Below are 27,775 nucleotides of genomic sequence, written 5' to 3' on the forward strand. Positions count from 1 at the left end.
GCTGGTTTTCATCCACCTTATTTGAATGTGTGGCAGTGCCCCAAGGCACAGCATTACCCAAGGTCACATTGTGAATCAGGGATGGAGGCAGGAGTAGGAATCCTGCCAGTTGGTCTCTTGATTGAACGGGAAGCCCGCTGGTTCTCCAGTTTGGCCGTCTCTGGGACTCTGCTTCCACCCAGCTGGGACCTTCCTCCCTCTTAGAGAAGGTGCAAGGGCCAGGACCTTGCAGGGCCCGACAATTAGAGAAAGAGGCTGACTTACGGAGACCGCCTCCAGGATCTGCTTGACCACGTGGGCAGCATCTCGCTCGCTGTAGAATCCCCGCTCCACGATCCTGCACGTGGGACAGCAGAGAAGTCACTGCAACGCTGCCACGGCTGTGCCACGCGTCGCGGCCACGGGCTTTGGTTCACAGCACGTGCTGCATGAACTTCCCCCCGAGCCTGAGACCCGCCTGCATGCTGGAGCTGTCCATCTACAAACTACCGGCCTTTCCTTGCTAGATCGTCCCCACGAAAGGGAATGAAAATGTCCTCCCCTTCTCCAGAGACCTGATTTTAGACTGCCAAGAAAAAGGAGGGGGATGCAGGGGGGGTAGATTCCTTCTGGACCCAGAAACAAGCCTGGAAAAGAAAAATCAAACCTGAACACAATTGAAAAAAGGTCAAAATGCTCTGATTTTGGCAGGGGGGAAATCTTTTCATTTAAAAATGCCCTTCCACTTCATTATATTAAAAGGAAAAGGAACATGTGCCCTAAGATCCAGCAGAGCATTTCATTTGACCTCAGACTTTTTTCTCCTAGGGCTTGTTCCTGAACCCACACCCCAGTGACTCCAGTGGGATTTGGGCCAGGTCGTTAAGCTCATTTCTGCGACTGCAGCACCAGCGAGAAGGGAGCGGGGCCACGTGCAGCCCCTGCTGCTGGCCTTGGGGTGTAATGGAAAGGAGCAGCGACGGATTTGATCCGTCTCCAGTCCTGAACGTGAGCTCACACTTGCCTTCCAAAGCTAAGGACAGATCCGGTGCATCCGCACCCCCACGCCCCTGCGCTAACCAGTAGACCCCGCTCTTCTCCTGGGGCAGGAAACAACCCGACTTCCTGCTCCTCCGCCGTGCTCATTATCTCCCGCACACCCCCAATATTGGCAGGCAGGTACCACAAGCAAGGCCACGCTCTGTGGATGCCAGCTCCAATTTACCCCACTGCAGCGGCTTAGCCCCTCTGAATAAGCGTCATACCCCACACTTTAAAGCCTCCCACCCTAATTGCCTTGCGAGCACTGCCACAGATGCTCCAAGCAGGGGTTTGCTTTGTTCCTCTCTCCAAGTCAGGAAATATTGAGGGGGAAGTGGGGGGAGGCCTTTTATACTTCCCAGCTTTGCAATTCTGCTTTCCTCAAGAGGATCCCAGGAGACTTATCTGAGCATTTCCCCAGTCTCAAACGGTGCGGCTAATTGCCTTTGGGAGGGGGAGGAAGGGGCTAGATTGCCATCGATCCAGCCAGCCTCCCTGAACAGGCAAGCAGGCTGGATGTGGCCCCACTCCCTTCAGCTTCAGCGGAGAGCTCGAACGCAGCAGACCTCTGGCCCAGAAACGTCTCCTGTGCACGTGAACCGCAGCCCAGAGCTCGGTGCAGCTGCTCCAAGACCCACTTCTGGGATCGGGCTTGAAGTCTTTGCAGCTGGCTGATATACAATTGCCTTTCTGGAGGCTCCAAGCAGTCGAATGAGAAGTCAGGAGTAGTCGCCGCCTCATCCCCTGCTGTCCTGAGTTTTGGGCTGGGTTCACCATCACCTGTCCTGGGTGTAGCCATTTTACACCACTTCAAGGCCGGTGTAAAAACACTCATCGCTACCCTTAGGAAGACGCAGGTGCTTAGAGAACCAGGCCTGCAAACCGTGCCCTGATCAATCCTTTGCAAATCGTCCGGCTTCCTGAGCTGCCTGGAGCCCTGAGCCTCGGCAGGGCCAGCAGGTAATTTATTCCTGCAACCACTCAGCCCCTCCTCTCCCACCTTCTCTCTCCTTCCTTTGGCTAGATTTGTCGGCTTTTATTAACAATGCGCAGGTTAAATGACAGTCTGGCGGAGTACCTGTCAAAGAGCTCGCCTCCCGTCACCAGCTCGAGGACAAGAGCAATCTCGGAGGGGGTTTCAAAGATCTCCTTCAGTTTGATCTGCAAAGAACAATAACAATTCAGCACCAAGGTCTACGGTGACATCTCTCTCTGCTGCAGTCCCGCGGTCCCGCGCTGCCCCATCACCGGAATTAGGCTGTTCTGCCAACCATGTCCATTACAAGACAGACGCAGTGGGGACCCTCGAAGAGCCATGTACTCAGTGCAAATCAATTTATTCCCCAGAACAGGTTAATTCCTTCACGAGATGCATTTGAAGGAGGCGCGGAGCAGTGAGAGGAATAAATAAATGCAGAACAGATTGCGCGGATGTAACAGATTTATTAGCGCCATCAGCACGGGTCCCCACCCTTTTTCCTTATTTATTTATTTCAGTGGAATATTTCTGCTGCGCCGAGCCAGGTTTGCTCACTTCATCAGGAATTAAAAAAAAAAAAGAGAGAGAAATCCATCGCAGCTTAGCGCAGGGAATCAGACAGGCACACAATGCGTTTATTCTCCCTGGGTCTTCAGGCTCATTAATTGTAAGTGGAATTCACTGTATCCTGTGAAAGCTTTTTAATTTAGCAGCTTCCCCAGCCTGGCGAGAATGACTAAGCTACCTCGGTCGCCCGCGCTCCTGTCGCTTCGCGAAGCTTATTGTTCTCGGCTTTCGCATTCAGCCTCTCAATTCTGCTAATTGGAGAATGCTATCCCCCCGTGTGCAACGCTCACCCCATTGAAGCTTAAGGCAGCTTTGCCATCGATTCCAGTTGGGCTGGGATTATGCTTGAAACCTCCCGGGCCTGATTCTCAGTTACTCGGTGCCTGGCGCTCGCAGCAAAAAGAGCAGGGGAAAAGCTCCCTCTGCTCTAGGGCTAGACAAAGCATGCCTGATTTATCCCTGGTGTCAGCTGAGCAGGCTCAGGGCTATTCTGACTTACGATCGGCTTCCCATAGCAGGAGGCAAAAAAACCCCAACCAACCAGCCACTGTAATGCTTAGCTCTATATAGCATCATTCATCAGCAGAACCGTGAAGAGGTGGCAGTATCACTATCCCCATTGTACGGATGGGAACACTGAGGCACGGAGACTCACTCCACATCCTCCTGCAGGCTAGTGGCACAAGTGGGGGTACAAACCAGCCCCATTTAAAGGCTCTGCTCTCCAGGACTTGCTGCCTCCCTTTCAAAGCTGTGGAGGACTGAGTTCTGGGTGTGCCCCCCGACTCCGTCCCTGGGTCAAAGGATGGGCACAAGCTTGCTGCAGGGCACGAGCCAACTCAGCTCTGGCTGGGGAAGGCCCAGGCGCAGGGGGGGCCTTGTGCACGCACATGAAGGCCTCTGTCCTAGGGTAGAAAGTAAGTGTGGCTCTTAGATTTGCAGCATGGCCTATCCCAAGCACTTCAAAATCATGACACTTCTCATATTCAAGCCTTCAGCGGTCCTGTTTCCAAGCTTAACTCTGGAACCAAAAAAATTACTTTTTTTTTTTTTAAAGGCGGAGGGAATCAGCCCTGTTTGCCTGGAGTCAGACGGGCAGAATCAACCCTGCCTTTTGCTTTAAAAAAAAAAAAAAATGCAGGTCAGGATTCTCACACAATCCCATGACTCTGGGAGCTGAGGCTTTCCGAAAACCACCAACCCCTGGTGATCTTCCATGTTTTGGGGGTGTTGGTTGTAGCCATGACATAGGCAGACAAGGTTATTTGGATAAATGTGACAACTCTTATTAAACCAACTCCACAGTTGGGACAATTGTTTTTTGCCAGCTTTCAGGCAGGGGCACAGGGAGAGTCGGCTGGTGTTCGTCTACTCTAGGGTCGAATGGGAGCTTAAGCCAATATGCAAAATGCAGGTCTGTGCAAAGGCAAATGCATGGCAGGGAAGATCAGAGGGGACGGGAGTTCATGGGAGGGAGATATGGCCAGGCATGGACCAGGAAAAGAAAGTGCAGCGTACGTCTTCACTGAGCGCAGGGAAGGTGGCGTTGGGTTTGTGTGTTTCTGTGCAGCGTGCTCCATTCGACTGCCATATTGGAAAGATAACACCGCAGGCTGGTATTTTGGGAATGTCTCATGTTTAGGTGTCTATTTTTAGCTAGTCTTTTTTTTTTTCCCAGAGATAATGGGCCAGTCAGTGATGCAGAAACGAGCCATACAGGGCACTGAAAACCAAGTTGCACAACACCGTACAAGGCCAGATATTCAGCGGATACCGTTTGGCATTTGATTTCAATGGCGATACGCCAACTCGAACGAACGAAGGATCTGGACCGCCATGAAAACCGTATCAAAATGGTTGTCTGCTCTAATGCCTCCAATTATTCAAGCCCAAAATCATTTTTCCAATCCAGTGGCCCCTCTCTCACTGATGCTGCCAGCCTTATGTCTGGCACCAGCTTGAACAGTGGGTCTGACCAGGTTCAGTTCAACTTCTCTTTCTAGCTGTTTTCACTTCCGACTCCTACAGAAATGCTGATGTGTTTGGCTCTCCAAGAACGCCAAGACTTATGGCAACCAGAACCCGCCGAGTAGATTTGGGGGAGAAATGTTCAACAAAAGGGTTTTAATTGCAAACGTTTCTATTCATGCCAAAGGAAATCCTCTAATAAAAGTATTATTTAAAAGGTACGAAACCAAAAAAAGAACCCAAGGCATCAAAAAATCTAAGTCGAAGTGTCCTTGTGACAAAGAAATGCAGAACAGGAAGGGCATCCTAGCCAGCATACCCCTGGAGGGACAACGTTTTCAAAAGCAACCTAGGCATCTAGGTGGATTTCCAGAGGTGCCTGCGACCCCCCAAAAATTTGTCGCCTGCCTCCTGAAGATCCCAGGAGATGCCTACCTGCATCTTTTGGCATCTCAATACCTTTGAAAATCCAGCCTTTAGGAGCCCAAGTCTCATGGATTTAGGCTCCCAAAGGCCCAATTTACATTTGAAAATAGGAGTTAGGCTCTTAAATCACTTAGGGTCTTTTGAAAGAAATGCCTAGAGTCATCAGCCCTGTTTTGCCACAAAGGAAGCAGAAAATAAATAATAATAATAATATTAATATCAATTAATGACATTGATATATAGTGGGTGTCGGTAGTGCTAGGGGAGCTTGCCTGCACAGTCCCTTTGTGCCAATACAGCAAATCTGGAATTAACAGGTCTCTCAAAAATATATCAACTGCCTTCCCCCCTCCAAGAAAACAGAAAATTTCATGGTTCTTAAGACTTTTGTGACACTGCGAATTTCATGGGGCTTTAATCATCACCTACATAGCCTGGGTGACAGGCCATGAGACCCTGCAGCGTAAGAGACACTATGTGGCAGCTTATTGCATTATAATAATACACAGAAGCGCTATAATTTTCCTATTAACTTCAAAAGTTTACAATCCTATTATCGTCTGCTATCAGGGTCGGTGCTGAATGATAGCACAGAGTGCAGAGAAGTCACAAGTGTAAATAATGAAATGAAATGTCTTTTTTTTTTTTTTTTAATCATTTGAACTTGGGAGCAGAACCTTACAAAAAATGGTGATTTAAAACCCCTCCAGCGGGTTATGCCGGTAGGCCTAGCCAGTAGCTGTACCTAGTTCTTGCATTCCAGGGGAAACAATTTCCTGTTGCATTTATAAAGCACCAGAAGCCATATCTCTGTCTTCCCTGAGCACAGGGCACAGCTAGGACTCTGGAGAACATGCGATGCAAACAGAGCAAAAAGAGGCGAGATCCGGAGCTGGAGTCAACTGATGCGGCTCCTGGGGGCATGGTTCTAGTCTCTAACGTGGTCCATTAACTCAACAGATCTATTAAAGAGATTTAGGCTGGTCCTTCTCAAACGTGGCGTGGGGCTCAAACTCATCGCACTGAAGCAAAGGGTAGTTTCCCTGCTGACTTCAATGGGGATAGGTTCCAGCTTGAGAGGATAGGCATCCAAGCCCCTTTGCAAGATCCAGCTCTAAGTGACTTAGGAGCGTGAGATTCCTAAATTACCAAGGTGCTTTGGAAACTGTACCCACTTGCAGAGACAGCCAACTACCTGTCTGCGTCCATCCATTGGAATACACAACCGAGGCTAAAAGGGTGTACGTCCAAATTAGCCAGACTCTAAAAGATCAAATGAAGCCATGTCCTGAACACAAGCATGTGCCAACGTTTGCATCCATTCAAGATGCCGTTCTACACACCCAGAGCTGCCTTCTGGACTGGGGAAGCTTTCCCATAGCACGGCAGCGTCCGAAAGCAAGGACGAAGGGCATGTGCAGGGGCCTCGTGCCCATCAGCTGGCACCAACCTTGGCACCGTGGGTGCCCAGCTCTTTGCAACGAGCAGCAATCATCTGGACAGTGCTGGGAGTGGGGTGCCCCAATGCTGGGCACAGAAAGCACCGCGAAAGGTGTCATGCAACCAACCAGCTGGCCGAAGCAGACACGGGGCCAAATCTGCCCTTAGGGTTAGCTGAGTTACACCTGTAATATGCCCCCAGCCCCCTGATTTGCAGAGTTTGGTGCTTCCTTTGGCTCTACCCCAGACAAAGACTGCAGTCACATCTGAGCGGACAGCGCTGGGGTTTAAATCTTGCCTGCAATCAGCCGAGGGAGCTTCCTGGGCCAGGACAACGGCCCAAAGCACATCTGGGCCTTCTGAGTGACGCTGAAAAAACCCCAATGAAACACCGGTTCCAGGCTTTCTACCAAGCTGTGAAATCAATTTACGCTGGGCACGCGCTTCTTCCAGGAATTACAGCACAGCTTGTACACAGGGGGACAAAGCCGCCATCTGGCTTTGCCTTCAGCCGTCCCTGGGTAATTCCAGAGCACTTTGCAAACCAGCCCCGGCAATACACCGCCAGGAAGAAACCGTGGGGAGATGCACGGAGAGACCCGTGGGGTCTGATCCGAGAGGGTGCAGACGCCCCCCTCTGCTCGGCACTCAGCCCCCGGGGCGGATCAGACACCAGGATGCCCGAGCAGAGCGGGCAGCGCTGTGCGTCACCTCAATTACACACAAACTGACAAGAAGGTCCCCTCTCCGCTGACACTTGGTGTAATTAGATCTGCTCCTGAGTGTTTCAGATTGTTCCAGTTCGACTGCCATTATCCTGAGTGCTGAGTCCTATAAATGCTGCGAGCGGCGAAGAGCCCAGCTGCTGGCAGCGATGACCTGGCGCGCCTCGCTTTATCTTCCCTTCCAGGATTCATTACAAACAGGCAATTTTCCTGGGTACTCATTTGAGCTCCTCCACGGAAATTGCTTGCCATATGGAAATCCCTTGGCTGGCCGCAGCGGAGCTGGAATACTTCAGAGACCCCCTGAAAAAGCTCAGAGAGTTTCCAAGCCCAGCAAAAGGCTTCACGGCATCGTGTTCTTCAAAACAAGTCCCGTGCACCTATTTGAAGCTCTGCTGAATGAGGCCTTTAAAATAAAAGCAAAGGGTGCATCGGTTTTGTGCACAGAGGAAAGGTTTGGTGGCAAAGTCTGGCGGAGTGGGCACCCCTTACAACCAGAGACTGATGCAGCTCAGTTAATTCCCAGTCTACGGCAGAGAAAGTCCAGAGGTCCCTTGATGAGTGCTGATGTGGAGGAGAGGAGAAGGCATTGCCACCCAGCCGGCAATGGCAGTGCCAGGCCCATGGGCTGGCAGCTGATGCCAAATCCATCCAGAACTAAGGTTTTTGAGAGGAGAGGGCGATAAACCATCAGACTGGGATTCACCAACCTCTACTGTCCTACAGCTGAGATTTCCCTCGAGGCTGATTGGAGCGAGGCGCCCAGTCGACTCCCGCGGGCTCTCCGGAGAGACCTGGGCAGCAGATTTGGGGGCTCACGAAAAATCCCCTCCTGCAGCAAGATGGGAGGGGCTGAACAGATGTTTTTAGTAAATGGGGAGAGGCAGGAGTCCCTGCCCAGGGCAGGCAGGTGATGCCGAACTCCTGCCTCGGACACCAGAAGCTTCATCCTCCCCAGCTTTCGCCAGGAGAAGGAATCACCGGTGCAATGAAGTGGTCGGTCAGGCAGGCTGGCTGGAGCGACCTCACGGTCCATCTGGGCCTGAGCTGGTTCAGCTGCATTTGCAGCCCAGGAAAGACTGGGCCCAGGGACACGGACACGGACACGGACACGTGGAAGGGAGGCAGGTAATGAGAGCAAGTCCACCCTATTAACCCCTTTGTATCCAAGCACCCTCTGCTCAGCCAGGCACTTGTGCAGCAGTGGAGGAGGAGGAGCAGGATCTGCCCCTCTGCCAGCCAAGCCGTGGAAGGAAAAGCTGGTGGGAATCAACAGGGCTTCAACCCCTGGGAGCCCCCGGCCATGACAGGCCCACAGAAAACAGACCCGTGCCACACCGCTTGGGGAAGCAAGCCACCCAAGTGCAGAGCACTGGATGTCCCGGCTCCCTGGACTGGCTCTAGCCCCCCTGGACAGTTCAGCTCAGCGGACCTGCCCATGTCACCCTGGATCCCAGGATCTGCTTGCACCAGCTGGGGCATTGGCCCCTAAAACACACACAGCCCGGGGGAGGAAATGCACATCCTAGGGGGTTTACAACGGATGCACAGCTGGGGAGGGCATCCGCGGACTGGGGTCACGCTCATACTCACGATGTTGGGGTGGGACAGTCTCAGCAGGACGCCGATCTCGGTCCTCACGATCTTTCTGTCGATCTGAAAACACACACATGCCCCCCCATGTATGCGAGTCTTTCCACGCGATCCCCCCTTCTGTCACCTGCGTACCCCGTCACTAAAGAAAGGTGATGGAATTGGCTCGGGCGTCGGTTGCAGCCGTGTTGGTCTAAGGACATAGGCAGACAAGGTTCTTTAGGTAGATGCAATATCTTTTATTGCACCAACTAAATAGTTGGAAAAAAAGTTCTTTGCAAGATTTCAGGCACAAACACCCTTTTACAGGCGTTGGCTCGGGTTATACCAGCCACCCAGGGTTTCTCCCTCTCCCATTTACGACCTGGACTGCACAGGGATCTGGGGGGAGTCCCTATGTCAGAGCACCCAGCCGAAACACCAGAGACGTGTGGAACAGGGCTGGGAGGTGGAGAGAGGCCGGCTACGGTGACGTGCGGGTGTGCGGATGGCTCAAGAGCAGGGTTTGGCCGGGGCTTCCCCAACTTCTTCACTCATGGTCAAGTTATGCTCAGCCGTGTCTCAATGGTGATGAGCCTGGTGTAATTTAGCATATGCTTGTTAATGAGCCGACTCCTCTTCCAGTGAAGGGGAACCCCGGTCAGCACCCCCCAAGCCCTTCCCCGTGGCATCACGTTCCCTTCTCAACAGCGCTCCAGAGACTCACCGTCTTCTTCAGGATTTTGGCTGCATACTGGGCGTGGGTCCCCTTCTCCTTGCAGCTGTACACCACGGAGGTGGCCCCCCTGGGACGAGAGGAAGGAGGGATCAGTGGAGACACCAGACCCCCATACAGGGGAGCCGGGACCGGTCTGAAACCTCCGGCCAAAAATTGGGGACTCTTGCAAATATCTGTCCAAGGGACGGAGGAGGCAGAGGAAAGGGCCAGGGGGGTGGGCTGCTGCTAGCTTTGCCCAGACCTCCTCTAGCATGGAAGACCCCCAGTCCTGGTCTGCACCGCTGTGTCCACACTGCAGACCTAAGGGGTGAGGGACACCAGGAGCCAGGAGGGCAAAGGAACGGCCTCTCAAGCTGAGCCACACAAAGAAGTGCTGCCAACCCCTCCAACTCCGACCTGCTTCCGGCTCTCCTTGCTGAAAGCCCTTTTAATTAAAAAGCAGACTATCAAGGCAGCCTAAACCCTTAAGCAGCTTGCAAGAGGGAAAGGTCCAAAGCACAGCAAGTGACCGGCACGGTTCTGCAACGGGCAGGACGCGGGAGCCCACAGGTGTGGAGACACGAGGGAAGCAGGAGAAAATAATGAAGCTGCTCACACCTCACTCCTCCCAGTTCACAGCACCCTCCAGGAATGGGCTTCAAGATACACCCGGGTGGGTGCTCGGCTCTGGGACCCCCCCCCAATCCTCCAGCATCGCTGCAGCTGCTGCAATGGGGCTCCCTGCTGCTGCTTGGCTTTGCTGCCATTTCACCCTCGTTGCTGGGGAAGGGAGCTAATGAGCGGAGTCGGGGGTCCCGGGGGAGCAGCGGGGACCGAGCTGTTCCTAGGCAGCTTCCAAGCTGGGGATGCTTCTATCTCAGCGCTGCAAAGGCAGCGGCAGGTAGAGAAGTGACGTCTGCGTAATACATTCAGCTGCATCTTTAATGAGGTGCTAATGGCAACCGGTCCCCCCCCCCTGCTCCGGCTAGCCTTCTGCTGCGGGTCCTTGCAGGCAGTTCCCCAGCAGCCAGGCCCTCCCCTATCCAGCGCGCCCACCTCCAAAGCCCCGGCATGGCTCAGAGCACGAGAAAGACAGGCCAGATCCTAGGCCGGTGCAATCCAGAGTCACTCTGGCAATGTCGGCTACGCTTTACAGAAGCCTCCTGCTTTACCCCATTTACACGTGTGCCCAGGGAGCAGTCCTGACCTTTCCTCCGCTCCTCCACCCCACCTGGGTCCAGCACCCTGGGGAAGTGCTGCAGGTCATGTCCCCCCCACCCATGATTGTATGTAGCTCTACTCCGGATTGCAGCCTCTAGGTAAGGGCAGGGGACAACAGGTAAATGGCCCAGAAGTCCGGGTTCCCGCTTCCTTTCCACAGTCCTGACTTCACATCCCACAAGGGGCCAAACCCTTCCCCAAGGGTGGGAACTGAACCGTGACGGTCTCTTTAGTCTGGAGAAGAGAAGACCGAGGGGGATTGAATAGCAGCCTTCACCTCCGTGCAGGGGGGTTGCAAAGAGGATGGAGCTGGGCTGGTCTCAGTGGGGGCAGAGGGCAGAACAAGGAGCAATGGGCTCAAGCTGCAGCAAGGGAAGTTGAGGTTGGATATTGGGAAAGTCTCACGAGGAGGGTGGTGAAGCGCTGGAGCAGGTTACCCAGGGAGGTGGTGCAGTCTCCATCCTCGGAGGTGTTTAAGACCCAGGTAGACAAAGCCGTGGCTGGGATGATGGAGTTGAGGCTGGTCCTGCTTGGAGCAGGGGGCTGCACTAGATGTGACCTCCCGAGCTCCCTTCCACCCTCATTTCCTACAATGCTATGACTCTCCATCCCCAGCTCTTTTTGCAAGGCCAGACACCAAACACAGGGATGGAGACAAACCAGGCGGAGGAGAAGGAACCAAAGCACCTTTCAAGCCCTCCAAGTATCGTCCAAACCCTCCAGCAAAGGGACCGACACAGACAGTTAAATCCCTTCAAGTTACGCAAGAGGAACCATCGCGGCGCTCAACCCCCCAGCAGTGTCAGTCGGTTGCCAGTGATTTTTGGCTCTAGTTAATAATGTTTTCTAACCACTGGACGGTGAAATCAATCCCTTTCTTTAAGCCTTCGCCAGCCTTGCTTGCAATTTCATCTCTGATGCTCGATTCCTCTTAGCAGGTTAATTCCCACCGAGTAATCTAGCAAATTTCATTGCTCTTCGACTTGCCAGTCTTCTTGGACCACGTTCAGGTTCTGCTTCAGGACCCTCAGCATCCTCCCCGAGTCCTTCTGAAAAATGCCAGATCTCTCTCGTTATGAGGGTTATCCACGTTCCACACCCAAAAATTAACACTCATGGGATCACAGCAAACAGTCCTGCAGAACTGAAGAGCGGGGATCGCTCCACTAGGCAGAATTTCCCAGATCTGTCCAAGCCCGAGCCCACTTCAAGACAAGGAAACACAGACGAACTAATTTTTTTCCATCAGAACTAGGGTTTTAGACAGAAAACTGTATTATCTGCTTGTAAGCTGTCTCCAGAAAACCTAGTAAAATGTTTAATTCCTGGTCAAAAAAAAAAAAGAAAGAAAAAAAGCAGCAAATCTGATGACTGAATATTCTTAATTAAAATCCAATATGTGGACCGTCAAATTTCTGTTAGAAAGTGACATTTTCAGCAAAAATTTACAGTTTCCCCACTAATTGCAAGATTTTTGATTGAAAAAAGACCTGTCCCGCTCTAACAGACAACAGTGGCATTCCCTGGGGACCAACGCTTGTTGAAAACGAGAAACAACCACTTTTGGGTGAAAATTAAAAACAAACAAATAAATAAATAAATAAATGAATAAGCAAGATGTTCGTTAAGCAGGAATAGGCCGGCATCTACACGTGCAGGCATTAAAGCGCATTAACGCTGTGTGTGGACTGATTTGGGACTAAAGTTAGTCCCAAGTCAGACTCCTGATCCTCCCTTTGGAGACATCCGGATCCAGATCTGGACTTTGCGCATCTCCAGTTCAGAGCGAGAGTCCCGAACCCCGCGCTACATATCAGCATTTAAAACTAATCAGCTCAGCTTGTCTGATAAAACACAACCTGCTGTGAGTATCACGCCGGAGCTCCTACCCTTTGTTTTTTCCCAATCACATTATCTGCGGCAGCGCCGGGCTCTCGACTGAAATTAGCTACGCCCCAGCTTGCCGGCGCGGCTGGCCCATCCGCTGAGCCTCCAGAAAACAGCCCTCTTTGCCTTCTGCTCCCAGCTCTTAATAAATATTGGCAATCAACCTTGACTGTGAATGGAGATGTAATTGTATTTGTATTACAGATGAACTGGAAAATGTCTAACGCCGGAACCAAGCCTGGATTTGCTGTAACCACTCCTAGCGCTGTGTGGAGGAAGGGAGAGGAGAGAGAAAGTTGCTGCGAGATGCTGCTGGGGCCGGGGTCCCGGGCTGCCCTACCCGTGCACGGTAGAGTAGCTGCGGGGGAGCATTTACTCTTTCATGGACAGCCTGCTGCTCCCTCAATGGGAAGAGGATAGAAAGTGGGTGGAAAAGGCCCTCTCCGTCTTCACCCGGCTGGGTGGTGTCTGGACGGTGCTGATCCCCAGCTCCTAGGTTCAAAGGGCATTAAACTAGAAATTGGGGCCGCCCTGAAGCAGCTGGAAATTGCACCTGAGCCCTTTCATAATTCCAGCACGCATCATCCCAATATACAAGAAAGCACAAAGGTTGTTTCAGGCCGACCATGCAAGCCAGGCCTCTTCTGGAAGGCGACACCTCCCTGCTAGCTGGCTCCGCCTCTCCCAGGAGGACTTCTTCTCTCTCCTACCAAATAACCTGCGAGGGAAGCCAGAGCTCTGTCCATCGCAGGTGCTGGCGGGATCATAGAGGAGCCAGGCTGGAGGTTACCTCTAATCCAGATCCCCTGCCGGAGGCAGGATCAGCCCTGTCCAAACCATCCTAGACACCTCCATCATCTAACCGCTTAGCACAGCTACCACGGCACCAGGCATCACACCCGAACCTGCCACAGGTAAAGCACGGGGACCGCGGCGGCCAACGTCCTGCTTCTATAAAGGGTCGATATACTCTCAAGAGGGCCCAGGTAGAGGCCGTGCCCCCGGCTACAAAGGAAGGCAAACTTCCCACCCCGACCCAGTCTGCAGCAATCCCTCCCTGACCCCATACAACTGGTGGGGTCCCTAGCACCTAGCGTCCCCGGAGAGAATAGGCCTCGGTGTCACGTATGCATTATGCAGAGCTGAGGCTGCATTTTTTAAAGTCCTTGAGCACCAGGAAGCAGCAATTTTAATTTCAAACGCCGCTACAATAGGAAAACAGTCCGCGTTTCCCAGGGCTCGAGCAAACACCCACAGAGCAGAAGGCACGGGCTTGCCACCAGATCAGGCAGCTCCTGCGTCTTGTGATGATATCTGTCTGTGTCTGTATGAGTCTTTCAAAGCTTTTTCAACGGGACATCAGGATCGGGGCCCTTCGGCTGCCCTTTGGCAATAAATGTTTGCAGGGAATAAACTCCCCGGTTGGCCATTTTCTTGCTCAATTCAATCTGCCTTTGGAACCGATTTCTGCAATATTGCAGAGCCCTCCTTCCCGCGCCTGACAAATATCACTTGTCTGTGCTCATTTGTCTGGTAATGGCCTTGAAACCATCCTTTATGGATTTTTTTTTTGCCCCCCCCCTTCTTTAAATTGAGTACCATGATTCAGTGCTTGATTAGGAGAAACTATTGGCCACAAATCAGGCTGCGGACGGTGTTCTGCTCGGTCAGCTCCAATACACCAGAGGCAGCGTGGCATTAAGTGAAAAATGCATGTGGAGAATGGTTTTCTATCACTTCGGATTACGCACAGTTGCTGGGAGGAAAAAAAAAAGAGAGAGAAGGAAAAGCAACAAAGGGGGTTTCCACTGGGAAGAAGGCGGGTTCACGTGGAGGAGCTGCATTCATTTGAGCTAAATATGTGAATTCAACGCCATGCCCCGCACCCCTTCTTTAATCGGGGCTTTGCTACATCTCCGTGGGGCCACCAAAGGGCTGGGAAAACATAGCGCTGTCAAAGCCAACATACCGATCCACACCGGGGGGAGGAAGAAACCTTTGATTGCTAGACAAAGGCATCCTGCTCTCTTTCCCCTGGAGACTCTCTGGGGCAGAGGCCAGCCTTTGGTCCATGGTGGGGTCTGGCAGGCAATGCTGCAATCCAGATAAATGGTAGAAATCAGAGAAGCAGGGCTGCAAGGGACCTCCACGGGTCATCCAGTGCAACCCCCTGCCCGAGGCAGAATCATCCCCATGCACTAAAGACAGGCCACGGCCCGATCAGGGGACAGACACCTGCTTTTCCCCAGGCTGATGTAAATGCATCCCCCAACCTTGCAGTCTTTACCTGGGGTTGCAGACTCTCCGTCCTCAGAAGATTGCAAGCGCAGGTCAAGCGCGCGGTTTGGCTGGGGTGGGTTAGCCAGGAAGGAGGCCCTGGTTGCATCACGCTTCTTTGGGAAATCAAAGGATGCTCGACAGCTGAGCTCCCGTGAAGGTGCGAGCAAGGATGCTTTGTGGGCGATGAATGACCTGGCTGGTTTCTGCTCCAGAAATCCCCCGGGTGTCAGCTGAGGATCCGAGCCAAGCTGGGGCCTCAGCTTACCCTGGCTTTGCACAGAGAGGACAGAGGGTGCCGCTCACAGGCTCCAAACCCCTCCAATCTGCTATTAGCCAGCGTGCTCCTAAACTCCTAACGAGGAACAGAGTTTCTTGCACCTCAGGTGCCCGTCTGCCTGCAATTACCCCGGGGTAAGTGAAAGTGCACCTGTTTCATGCCAGGACAAGCTCCCCCAGGTCACGGGGGGATGAGGAGCACGGGGAGCAGGGCTGGTGGGTGCTAAGGGGCTGGACAGGAACAGCAGGGGGTTATACCCCCTTTGCTCTGGGACAAAGGATTGTGCACAGAGCCCTGAATGGGCATTTAGGGTCAAATCCGGCGCCCTCCTGCCAGCTCACTGCTTGCACGGGGAGCTCCACCTCTCTCCCTTCGCTGCATCCTCTCTGATGAGCTACAGCCCAACTTCCCCATTGCCCCAGGTCGAGCATACTGGGAATTAACTCCTTCACTGCCACTTCTGCTGCAAGGCTGCTGCCACCCTCTCGTAGCCCCCCAAAGCCCTCTGAGACGCCCCGCTGCTCAGGGGCCTGCCGGGGTGAAGCCTCTCCGTCACCCCTGTTCGGTTCCTGGAGCCCGCTGGGAAAGGTGGTTCTCACTTGAGGACAGGAAACCACATTGCAGCGGTATCCTCGTGCGTTATTAAGAGCCCTGAAGTGCCCTTAGAAGTTAATGCAGTCGCATTTTCCAGTTCAAGCATTAGCTTTGCCTCATGCACCGGCGAGAAGAGAAATCCCCCAAAGTCTAAGTAAATGAAATTTAAATTCAATCCCCTTGGAGCTCATCCATGCTGGCTGCTCTGCTCTGCTCTCAGATGAGGCCCTAATAAATTCTGTGTGTCTTCAATATTAATGCCCGGTGACCTGGAGCTGGGAGACCCTCTCCACTTGTCCTTGGCTTCTGGTTTCTACCGGGGGGCTGGTTCTTCCCCGTCCCTTGGCTCTCAATGGCTCCAGCAACCGGGTTTCTGCAGCCAAGAGCCAAGGTGGGAGGCTCGAGGAAGGTCTGTCCCTGTGCAGGAAGGGGGGCAGACAGCGACCTGTGGCCTGAGCTGCCCCCGACCCGGCGCTCGCTGTAGATAAAAGCACCATGGCTAATGCTGTGCAGGGCGCTGGTCTCCATCCGAAGCCACCGGAGTCAAGAGGAGTTCTTCCCTCGATGGGCTTCAAACCAGGCCCTAAACTAGTCCGATTCCTTGAGGAACTGGGCGGGGAGGGGAACGGAGGAAAACCAGCAGAGCTATGTCCTTCCTCAATGCGTTTTCTGCCCTCTAAGGTAGGTACGTCTCCCCCTTGACCGCTGAATCTGGGCACCCTGCCATCTACCTGCAGCGGGTTTAGCTTCATCCCTCCCCGGGTGAGAAACAGCAGAGCTGGGATCCTCGTCTCACCGAGGGGAGGCAGAGCACAATCAAGTGATTTGCCCAAGGCCACACCGGGAATCGGTGTCAGAGGAGGCCAGGTCCCGAGTGCAGGGGGCTGGCCCCCGTGACCCGTAAGGTCCCTTCCAGCCCCTAACAGCCAGGAAACTATAAAGGGAAGGCCATGCCCCGTCTCCTCAATCCCACGAGGCTGTTCTCGGCTACCAGCCGCGTAGCGCAAACAGATTGAACAGCTCTTCTGTGCTCGCAGCCATGACAGGGCCGATCAGGTCACGGAGGAAGGAGGGGGTGGGGGGAAATCAGCTTTTAAAAAGAGTCGCTAATTATGGATTTACACAGCGGACCATGGCGGCTCAGTTACGGTCCTCACACAGAGCAGGATAAAGGTATAAGCGCTTTAACCCCCCCCTCCCAAAATGTGCGGTGATTTGAACGGCCGTCAGCCCCGCTCGCCAAGCCACCTGCACTCGCACTCGCACCCGCAGCTGGGGAGGAACAGGGACGCGAGCTCTTCCCTCCATTGCAGGTTTCTTTTTTTTTATGGCTGTTTAATAATTAATGTGATGCACTGAGCAGAAAAGCAGCAAGGCGAGCGAGAGGCTGGGGAAAGAGGAAAGCCTCCTACGGGGCGGGGGCAGCTATGCTCGTCCTCCAGCCAAAGCCCACACATCTGGGGCTGCAGGCTGGGGTCTCCAACAGCCTCCATGCATGGGGCATGTCATTCTGGCAGATCTCATGCTCTCCCCTAAGGGGTGGAAACTGCCTTACAACCCTAGCCCAGCCAAGGATGCTTATCCGGAGAGACCCCGAGCTACCGAAGCCGGTGGGAGCTGCCATCACGCCACTCTTTTTTTGCAAGTGGCACTGAATAGACGACCACGGCCCGAGACCCCTGTGCAGAGCATCCCATCCCACGTGCCCCTCACAGGCTACAGACCTGAATGCAGCCCCCTCCACGCTGCGTGCGTGGCCCGGCTGGGAGTAGGGCCCTAAACACTGCTCTTATGCAGTGGGCACGGGATCCCTCGAACCGTCTCAGCCCCGGTCCCTGCTGTCCCAGTGACCTCCCGGCCTGGATTGGTACAGGTTGCATTCAAAGGTGCCGGACACCTGCCCCTCCTGCTGGCTTTTATCGTGGGTGCTCTGAGCGGCTGCAGGATGAGGCTCGAGTTGTCCGATGTGGACAAGTGTTAGGATCCGAGATGATGCCTGCCCCGACATGAACCAGCCACATCCAGGGGTGCTTGCTGTGCTGATAGACGGGCTATCACAAGGACCTGGACTGCCGGCCCTGTGCCCGCACCCCCTGGCAGCCCCAGGGGACGTGGGGGGAGCAGCGACTTCTCCAGTAATGCGGAGCAAACACAACTCGCAGGCTCCTGTCCCGCTCCAGGTGGGTGGGGAAGAGCCCTTCACTACTCGTTGCATCCCGGGAAGTTCGTTTCTCGGCATGCCTCAGCCAGGTTGACACGACTTAGGCTGAGCCCGGGGTTGGCACAGACCCCGGCACCAGGCAGGAGCTACCAGCCTGCAGTGAACAGGCTTGCAATGCATCCAGCAGCCCCTTCATCACCCCCTCCACCACCTCCCAGACATCCTGGCGACCAAGCCCAGGATTATAACAGTGACAGCGTGTCCGCGCCCTGCCCCACATCATCGATCGCTCCCCGGCCTCCGGAAGAACACGCCGGTGGCGGCTCCCAGAGGGATCCTCACCTAACGCCCGCACGTGCCACGCACTTGACCTGACTTTGAGAGGCCTCTTAACCCGCCACAAGCCCAAAGCAACCACCCAGCCTGGCCCAGGCTGCTGATCCCACCCCGCTACCTCTGACATTACCTGCCCAGCTCCGGGCCCATGGTGTAGAAATCCTCCAGGGCCGTGTCGCGATGGGACCCGTCGATCCAGTACTCGGCTCCGGGCTCAGAGGTCGGCATTTCGGAGGCTGCCGGAAGGACTCTATTCCCTACCAGAGGTTGGAAAGAGCAGGCTGAAGTATTGCCCCGGCTCTCCCCGAAGGCACTCGGGCTTCAGGGAATGTCCCATGCAAAAAAATGCAAGTATTATCGGGGGGGACTAAATGGCAAGCTCAGCTCTGCGGGCACGATGTGAACTCTGCTCACAACAGGCTCGGTACCCCTTTCCCCCTGCCTGTCTCTCATGCTACCACCTTGCTCCCCCACCCCCCTTTTTGGTGCCCCCTTCCCAATCCCTTGCAAAGCTGCACCTCACTTAGACCTGCCCGGGCTTCAGGAAGAAGCAAGTGCCCACATGCCCACCTGCCCCCCGGTCCATGCGCCTATCCCTGCCCATGGAGACTCGCCCCCGGTCCATGCACCTATCCCTGCCCATGGAGAGTTGCCCCTCCAGGGAATCGGGCTCTGGATTGCTATGCTCAGCCTCCCGCAGGCTCCCGTCCTTGCGGGGTAGCTTGCTGCCTGTGGCTGCCTGCCACCGGGTTCCCAATTGCCCCCGTTTCCTTACCTTAGAGAGGGACGAGCTGCATGCCACGAATCCTCCCCGCGGTCCAGCCCCTGCTCAGCGCCCGCTTGCTGAAGTCCCACGCATCCAGGGTGATGCAGAAACCAAAATACACCCCCGTGCCCCCCCCTGCCGAGCTGGCTCCCGGCCCTGGCTCTCAAGGCCCACATTGCAAGCTGCCCCGGGCCATCCGAGCCATCCCGGGCAGGCGGTCTCGAAGGATGCTCCAATTCGGCTGCAGCTGGCAGCTCGCGATGCAGCCTCCGAAGCCCAGGAGATGCCCAGGCCACCTGAGGCCAGGCTTGCTGAGAGCGAGCGCCAGCCTCAGTCCGAGCCGTCCGGCATCGCCGTCAGTCGCCGGCGCGTGGCTGGCGCTCCGGCTGTGTCATTATTGTGGGGCCCAGGCAAGACACAACACCACGCCCGGCCGCCGCAGTCTACAAGTGACCTTCCCCAGCCCCTCCTTCCCTCGCCGGCTTTCCAGTGCCGCCCCATGGCTGTCTGCCGCTATGGCAAGGAGAAACCCAGCACCCCCGGCACACCTCAGCCTGCTCCTTGAACAACCGGGGTTATAGCGGGGTCCCTTCCAAAGCCCCGCTGCCCACCCTGTATTGCAGCGGGCAGCACGGCCCCGCTGCACCGACAGTCCCGGGTGCAGGGGATGAATGATCGAAGCCGGCGGTGCATGAGTGGCGGGGGGCCCTGATCAGCCCCCCACGTATCCCGATCGTGCCCTTCCTTGGCCTGGCCCCAGACGCTGGGATCCGCCCTGGATCTGGCGCTCGGGGCTGCGCTATCTGGCCCACTGCCCTTTGAAAGCCCAGGACACAGCGAGCACCGCTCCAGGGCTCCCCGCCTGGCTCAGGACAGATCACCCCCTTTTATACGCTCCTAAAACTGAGGTGAAGGGAGATGAAAGCTGGGGCTTGCAATGTGCATGGGGTCCGCTTCGCTATGCAAAGCCCACCCGGTAATGGCTTTGGGGGTGGGAGGGTGGCCTGCTGGGCCTCTGCCCATGGTGACCCATGGTTTCTGGAGCCAGCAATGAACCCATTTTCACTGCTGGAGGAGCGAGGCAGACACGGTTCTTTGGGTAGATGTGATATCTTCTACTAGACCAACTAAATCATTGGAAAAATTGTTCTTTGCAAGCTTTTGGGTAAAAGCACCCTCTAATGGGGCCCGTAGCTGTGAGAACAGCCATCTCGGGGGCTCGGGGAATGAAGTCCATGTTAAGCCAATTCAGCCATCTCGTCAAAAGGGGGAAGCCCCAAGGAAGGAAGGACCGGCCTGCCTGGGAGAGACGGGCTAGATGGGCTTTTGAAGTCCTCCCCACCTTCCTTTACCCATGCAGGAGACAGACTGCGTGCCCACCTCCGTCACATCCCAGCCCCTTGATGCAGGAGCTGGGCAGGACTCGGCCCCGGTGCCCCGCGCTGCGCTGAAACAGGGCATCGTCCCAGCGAGGGCAGCTTCGGCCCCCGCCGCTCATGTGGGAGGAAGGGCTGGGCAGTGGTTAGATCCTGGTCCCTCCCGTGGGGTGCTTGAAAGGGGCAGCGTGAGCTGCTCCCCTCGTTCAGAGCCATTGAGCGGTGCTGCTTCCCTGCGCGGCGGTCGCTCTCTTTGCAACGCGTGATTCAGCAACCCCGTGCGCCTGGAAGGGTCTGGCAGGGCCTGGTAAACCCCAGACACAAAGCTGGAGCTTGAGCCGTGCGGAAACCTGCTCGGTGGGCTGTAATTTGTGCCTGCAGAAGGACGGTGATTGCATTTAGCAAGGCGGCTCTGTGGCACGGAGCTGGCTTTGCATAAGCAGGCTCTGACTCCTGCCTTTGCCCGTCACCGGATGACAATTCCCGCAGTCCCTGGGTGGGGTGAGAAGGGAGGCACCGACAGCAAAGCATGAATGGGTCCAAGCCTAGCAGAAGCCTCAAGTGATGCCCGGGGCTTTAGCCGCGTGCCCTCAGGCCCGATAGACAAATCCCTCCTCCGAGGCATATGGGGCTTTAGGAGAAGTTGGTGCCGGGAAGGGACGGAATGTCCTCTCTAGCCCCAATGGGATACGGCCCCTTCCCCGTCAGAGCCCGGGGCAGCTCTCCCCTCCGCTGCGAGGTGCACGGCCTCTGCATCGCTCCCCCGACCCCTCCGCACGGGTCTGAGGCGCGGGACGGACCGGGCCCCCGTGGCAGCCCCACAGCCCTCCGTCCCGCGGGGGAAAGGGAAGGGAGCGATTTGCGGCGCGTGCTGCTGGAAGGCAGTGGCTCTTCCTCACTGACCTATTTTATGCTTTCCCAGCTATCTAGGCCAAGCTGCGGCGCTGCTGCCCTGAGCCTGCCTGCCGGGGCACGCTCCCCCAGCTCCCCCTCTTCTTGGGAAGGCAGGACGCGGAGGATATTGGGGCTGGGGGGCATCCCAACCGCTTTGCAGCGTGGAAGGGGCGGCGGTGTTCGCTCACTGCTCTCAAGGGTTGTAGTTTTGGCCGTGCCCTGCGTGCACAATTCCTGGCGCCCATCTGCCTCTAACAGGCTCTGCGTTTGCATGGGATAAAACGCCGCTATGGAAAGAGATGAACGGGGTCTATCTGATCCGGCCGGGGCATGCATCAGGACGCTCGCCAGGAGCCTTGGGCGGAAGGGGAGCATCAAGGGACCCCTCCCAGGTTTGCTCTCCATCCCTTGCTGCCTGCCCCTTCCCCCCAAAGAGGTCCAGCTGCTGGCATCTCTGATCTCAGACAGACGGCAGCTGCTAAGATATTACAACCTGGAGCCATCTGGACCAAGCTGGCGCGGCCAACAGGCTCGCTAGACATCCCGCGCTAGTGCCATCTGCCAGGCCTTCGCCGGGCACGGGGGCCGCTGGGGACACAGGTGGAGAGACAGGCTTTCCCAGCCACTTGATTCCCTGGACCCCTGAGTGATGCTGTACGGCCGTCTGCTGTGCTAATGGGCCAGACCCTCGAGGAGCGACGGCTTCGCACGCCCGAGCTGTGCCTGGAACAAGACCCGGCTCGAAGCAATTGGGAAAAGGGACTCCTGTGCATCCCAAAGGGGACCATCCCCGTTCAAGCGACTGGTGCCAGTCGGACACAGCTGCTGCCAGCTGTGGGGAAGGTTTTGCAGAGATTCCCTCGAGCTGATCAAAGCCCAGTCAGCGGTGGGGGTTGATGTCCAGTGGGAAATGCCGGACATTGTTCCCCACTGAGCGGTCCCTTGCTCGCGGGTGGTCGGAGCTGCTTCTCGGGTGCCTTGGGAGCAAAACCCATTTTATCTGCAGCACAAGAGCCCCTCCTTTCGCCTCCCGGCATAGCAAGAGCCCTCTGCCGTGACACCCCAACCCGCTGCTCCTATCCGAGCATCTTCCCATCAACACGCGGATTAGGCAGGGAAGTCCCAGGGATGTCCTGCTGCCCCGACTCACCCCTGGGAGGGCCAGCTGCACGGCGGCAGAGTTTCTGATCCCCCTCCCTGCTGCTTGCAACCGGCGCCCAGAAGCTGCAGGAGCAGGGCGCTTTGTGATTGCCGTCTCTAAGCCCCAAAGGCCAGATCCACCCCCAGCATCAAGGGATAACGCTCCCTGGAAGTGGATGGGACCAGGCCAAGCAAAGGCAGACTCAACCCAGCTCTTGCAAAGACACAGGGCAGAGACCCCCCTCTCCTTACTGGGACTCCAGAAAGGCAGAAGAGGACGACAAGAAAGAAATGGCAAACCTCATATGGTGGAGAAGGGCCTGGCATAGACCTTTGCAGGGGCAGGCCCTCTGAGGAGCGGGGGCACGGGAATGGAGATGGGTGCGCGGGGGCACGGATGCAAACGGTGTCATGGGGTTTTTAATGGTTTCACTGTCCAAGCGTGCTTTGATCTGCCAGGTGAATCACAGGGGCTGCTTGGTGGGGTGTTAGAGGTACGGTTATAGCTATCTATTTATTTCTTTATAGAGAGAGAAATAAAGATTTTTGCAAAAAATAAAATTAAAAAATGGAGCAGCCACAGCTCCCGTGCGGCGAAATCGGTATTGTCCACTGAAAGCAGCAAAGCTGCATGACGCCTCGCTGGGTCACTGGGGGTGGCTGGCGAGGGTGTGCGCCCATGGGCACACGGCTCCGGGCAGCAGAGACCGTGCCCCTGCTCTGCAATGCCAGAGATCCTGGCTCCCGAGAGGCACAAGCCCACTCCTGGGTGGACAGAAACCCCTCTGCACGTCTGCGGGGCTGGGCTCAGGCCCACGGCGTGATGCACCTTTGCACGCCCCTCGCCTGCATCCTGCTTTGGTTTCGGGAGAGACGTCGAGCTGGAACAGCGCTCGCTCAGTCCCGCCTAGTCTCGCTGGCCAAGACCGCAGGAGCTGGGATCAGAAACCCGGGCGTCCTGGCATCTAGCCTTCTGCCACGGGGTGACCACTAGACCACACTCCCCTCCCAGAGCCGGGGAGACAACCCAGGAGTCCCAGCCATTCAGGCCACTGCCATCCCGGCGGCTGGCCTCAGGGTGGCGGTGTTGCCCTCCGGATGAGCCGCGCCGCGGGGCTCCAGGACCAGGGGGCTGGGTGCAGGACCGGGGGGCTGGAGCCTGGGCAGGGGAGGCTGAAGGGGACCAGCCGGGAGGAGGCGGGCATCTGTGCGGAGCTTCGTGCTCCAGTGACACAAGCCCCATCCCCAGGCCGCGATGTGGAGTAGGGACTGGCACCCTTTCCGCAGGGGTCGTTGCAAAGCAGGGGGGCGCTGCAACGTCTCTGGGGTGCATCCCCGGCCGATGGAGAGCGTCACCTCTGCGGTGCCTGGAGCAGAACGGGTCAGCGACTTACATAGAGTTTAGATTATGGGCTGGTTTGGGCAGGGCTGACCCTGCCTCAAGCAGGGGGTGGACTAGATGTGACCCCCGGAGGTCCCGTCCAGCCCCACTTTTAACTACTCAGCTAAATGCTGAGTATTGTAACTGGCCACTGCGGTCCTTCGACCTTCCCCGTGTCATGGGGCTAAGAGTTCGGGCACTGGGTTTGTCGGGGCTGGTTTGCACGGGGCTGATTCTGCCTCCGGCAGGGGATGGACTGGATGTGCCCTGTGCCAACCTGGCTCCTATGCAATCCCCCTGGGCGCAGCCTCCCCCTCCAGATGACATCTCCTCCGCAGACACGCTGTTTAGGCCGGGCTCGTAAAACCGCAGACCCCACGGCCTTCATCAAAGCCTCGCGTCCTGGCATCCAGACATCTCACGGGCGGAGGGACCTCTCTCCATCGCGGCCCTAACGAGCAGGACAAGATGCGCCTTCCCCGCCGGCTCCCGCGCGCTGCCAGCCAGCCAGGAATTCAGACAGGAGATCTCTCTTGTACGTACAAGGCGAGGAAATTAATGCTGGGCTGAGAACACGTCTCCAGGTCGTGCCATGCACCAGGCCCCTGTGATAGGAGCTCTGATAGCACATATGCAAGACACGTGCGGCAGGGATTGCAATAACACGCTCCATTTCTCTCTGCTTGTTAGCGAGGAAGCCGGGAATTCGGCGCGGCTTTCAGAGCCTGTCTCCGATTGCCGGCAGCCGCTCGGACAGGGCGCGCGTGGGGCGCGCGTGGCGGGCGCCGCAGCTGAGCAACACGTGCTGGCCCGGGGGATGCCGGCCCGGGGCTGCGGGGAAGGAGGGGACTCGAGAGGACATCACTCCCGCCCCGGAGGACAGGCCCGATCCTGCTGCCACACGATGGCCAGAGCCTGATTCCTACAGGCATCGAGGTGAGAGATGCCGAGTGGAAGAGGGAAGAGCAAAGCTGTGATCGAGACTCGTCGTTGGTCTCGACGCTCAGACCCTAGGGCGGGGAGCGTGGCACAAGGGCCGGGGCAGGACAGAACAGGATTAGCCCCCGTTCTGCGTCCTCCTGGACCTCGACGCTCGTCAGCGCGTGGCCCCAAGCGGGTGCTCCAGCAGGAGCGTGGACCCCTGGGGCCCAGCTTTTGCTAATGGGAGGATCTGTCAGGGGCTGAGCCATCATCAGCCAGGCTCCTCCTGAACTATAGACAATGAGGGTGGAAGGGACCTCGGGAGATCACGTCTAGGCCCAGCAGGACCAGCCCCGACTCCATCATCCCAGCCAAGGCCTTGTCTACCCGGGTCTTCAAAACCTGCAAGGATGGAGAGTCCACCCCCTCTCTGGGTAACCTGTCCCAGCGCTTCACCACCCTCCTCGTGAGAAAGTTTCTCCTAATATCCATCCTAAACCTCTCTTGCTGCAACTTGAGCCCATTGCTCCTTCTGTCGTCCGCCCCCACTGAGACCAGCCCAGCTCCATCCTCTTTGCAGCCCCCCTGCAGGGAGCTGAAGGCTCCCCCTTTTCAATCCCCCTCGGTCTCCTCTTCTGCAGACTATATAAGTGCACTTCCCTCAGCCTCTCCCCATCAACCCATGACCCATTTTCATTGCCCCCTGCTAGACTCTCTCCAGCTGTCCCCATCCTTTCTGTAGTGGGGCCCACAGCTGGACACAGGATCCAGATGTGGCCTCCCCAGTGCTGAACAGAGGGGAAGAGTCGATGTGCTGGCAACACTCCTAATAATGCAGCCCAGTAAGGACCCCCATGGTGGTTTATAATGCAGGGGATTTGGAAAGAGCCAGCTGGGGGTTTCCCATGTTCTGCGCTCAGGCCATTGGGGGCCAGGGCTCGCGGGTTCCAGGTTGTCCTGCACGCGTGTGAAGGCTGAAGGTTTAATGCTCATTTTCCAATGCAATGCAGAGACATTCCCATCCCATCCCACGGCTCCAGGAGCTGAGGCTTGGGGAACAGGAGCGAGCATCAAGAGATTCACTACAGCATCCCCTCAGCTGGCAACACCTGGATCCGACATGAGACTGAAGCGGGCTTCACTCTCGGCCAGAGCAGAGCTGGAGGAGAAGAAAGCATGTGAAGTAGGTAGTGTCTTTCTGCGGCAAAAAAGGGATTGCCCTCAGCTGTAAAGTGCGGCAATAGATCAGATGGAGAGATGCGCTGGGAGACGGACGTCTGGACAGACAGACAGACAGCTTCCCCACAGCTCTGGAAGAGGGCGTATGTCAGACCCCCATTTACAAACCTCTTGTCCTCGCGCAGGAATTGCACAGATTTAATTAGATCAGTTTGGAAACTGGATTTAAGTTTAGACATCAATAAAGGTCTTGGCTTCAGTTAAATGGATGAAGGGAGCCCTTAAGCTGATTTAAGAGCATCCGCACAAAGGGCCCACATTGATTTAGTTAAATCGGTGCAATATTTCATGGGCAGACAAGGCAGAAGGCACCCGGGGCTCTGCCGTGCACTCTGTGTGGGCCTCCACATCAGTGCAAAGCAGATCTAGGAGTCTCCTGGCTTGGAGGAGCAGCATCGTGGGCCCAGGGCGTGCTGGTCGGCACAGCAGGGCTCGGGACGTGAAGCCAGGCCGACTGGCAGAGAGACCCCATCGCCACGCTGGTCTGCATCCGCGTGCAGGGACCTCAGTGCAAGTGGCCAGCCCTGTTCTGAGCCCACGCAAGCTCTGAAGGGGCTCGACTAAGACCCAAGATGCCCCGCCGGCCGTTTAGACTGTCAAAGGGTGCTGGGTGCTCAGGTCCCAGCCTTACGTCTGGTCTGCAAACGTAGTTGCCCGGGGCATTAGACCAGCACAAATCCCCGTGGTGGGTGCAACTCACCTGCTAGAAATGAATGTCCTTTAACTGGTGCAGCTCATTCATGCCTGTCTAGAATCACAGCCAATGAGGGGGGAAGGGACCTCAGGGGGCCGCATCTAGCCCAAACCCCTGCTCCAAGCAAGACCAGTCCCAACTGCATCACCCCAGCCAGGGCTTTGTCATTAAAAAGCTCCAAGATGGAGACCCACCACCTCTCTAGGTGACCTGTTCCAGTGCTTCACCACCCTCCAAGTGAGCAACTTTTTCCCAATATCCAACCTCAACTCCCCTTGCTGCAGCTTGAACCCATTGCTCCTTGTCCTGTCGTCTGCCCCCACTGAGACCAGCCCAGCTCCATCCTCTTTGCAGCCCCCCTGCAGGGAGCTGAAGGCTGCTATTCAATCCAACCTCAGTCTTTCTTCTGCAGACTAAATAACCCCAATTCCCTCAGCCTCTGCTCAGAAGTCTTGTCCCCCAGCCTCCAAACCATTTCCGTTGCCCTCCACTGGGCTATCTCTAAGTTGCCCACGTCCTTTCTATAACGGGGGTCCCAAAACTGGACGCAGGACTCCAGACGTGGCCTCCCCAGTGCAGAATAGAGGGAATCTGTTGGCAACCCTCCCGGATGCCATCAGCCTTCTTGGCAAGCAGGGCACATTGCTGGCTCCTATTCACGGTGACCCCCAGGACCTGTTGCTTAGCCAGTCGGTCCCAAGCCTGCAGCGGTGCATGGGATTCCTCCAGCCAAAGTGCAGGCCTTGGCACTGGACCGGAAAGAAAACCAGCCCTATTGGGATATGGCACCTCTAGACGGGTAGCATGGCATCCATGCTCTAATTAGCATTCATTGTTGTGTAGAGGAAGCCTAAAGCTGGGATTTGCAAAGGGCTCAGTTACCCACACCCCACCCTGAGGGCTTAGAGAGGGGCTCAGGAGCCTAATCTTATCAGGGCCTTTGGGCTCCTGGCATATAAAGATCGAGCGCTATTGCTGCAAGATGGCTGTGCTGGGCAATTTGGAGCCCTTGTGGAAAACCCTCTGGACAAACTGGGGGATTAATCATGGGAACTAATTACGGAGGGTCATGGGGGATTCTCCATTGCAGCAAAGCCGCCGGCCCTCCCCGCGGCGAGGCCCTATCTGAATTCACACTGGCCTGAACGTCTCGGGCTTGCGTTATCCAGGAGATCAGACTAGGTGGGCTGCAA

The 27,775-nt window shown here is 56.1% G+C and overlaps 1 protein-coding gene across 2 annotated transcripts in view; it reads right to left on the bottom strand.

The window, feature by feature from the left end:
* Nucleotides 1–19,395, bottom strand: part of LOC102377785 (calcium/calmodulin-dependent protein kinase type IV-like) — a 31,432-nt gene extending 12,037 nt beyond the window's left edge. The window contains exons 1-6 of one of the 2 annotated variants that reach the window (XM_014527991.2): nucleotides 18,947–19,395; nucleotides 18,302–18,428; nucleotides 9,425–9,503; nucleotides 8,719–8,781; nucleotides 2,099–2,181; nucleotides 265–337 (exon numbers count right to left, since the gene is read on the bottom strand). In XM_014527991.2, coding sequence (XP_014383477.1) covers nucleotides 265–337; nucleotides 2,099–2,181; nucleotides 8,719–8,781; nucleotides 9,425–9,503; nucleotides 18,302–18,399 — 396 coding nt within the window. In that variant the 5' untranslated portion in view covers nucleotides 18,400–18,428; nucleotides 18,947–19,395. Of the gene's footprint in view, nucleotides 1–264; nucleotides 338–2,098; nucleotides 2,182–8,718; nucleotides 8,782–9,424; nucleotides 9,504–18,301; nucleotides 18,433–18,946 lie in introns of both variants that reach the window. The other variant, XM_025196410.1, reaches the window with a different exon arrangement.
* Nucleotides 19,396–27,775: the final 8,380 nt, after the last annotated feature.

The sequence above is a fragment of the Alligator sinensis genome, unplaced genomic scaffold (assembly GCF_000455745.1).
Source record: "Alligator sinensis unplaced genomic scaffold, ASM45574v1 scaffold1295_1, whole genome shotgun sequence".
Classification (NCBI taxonomy): Eukaryota; Metazoa; Chordata; order Crocodylia; family Alligatoridae; genus Alligator; species Alligator sinensis.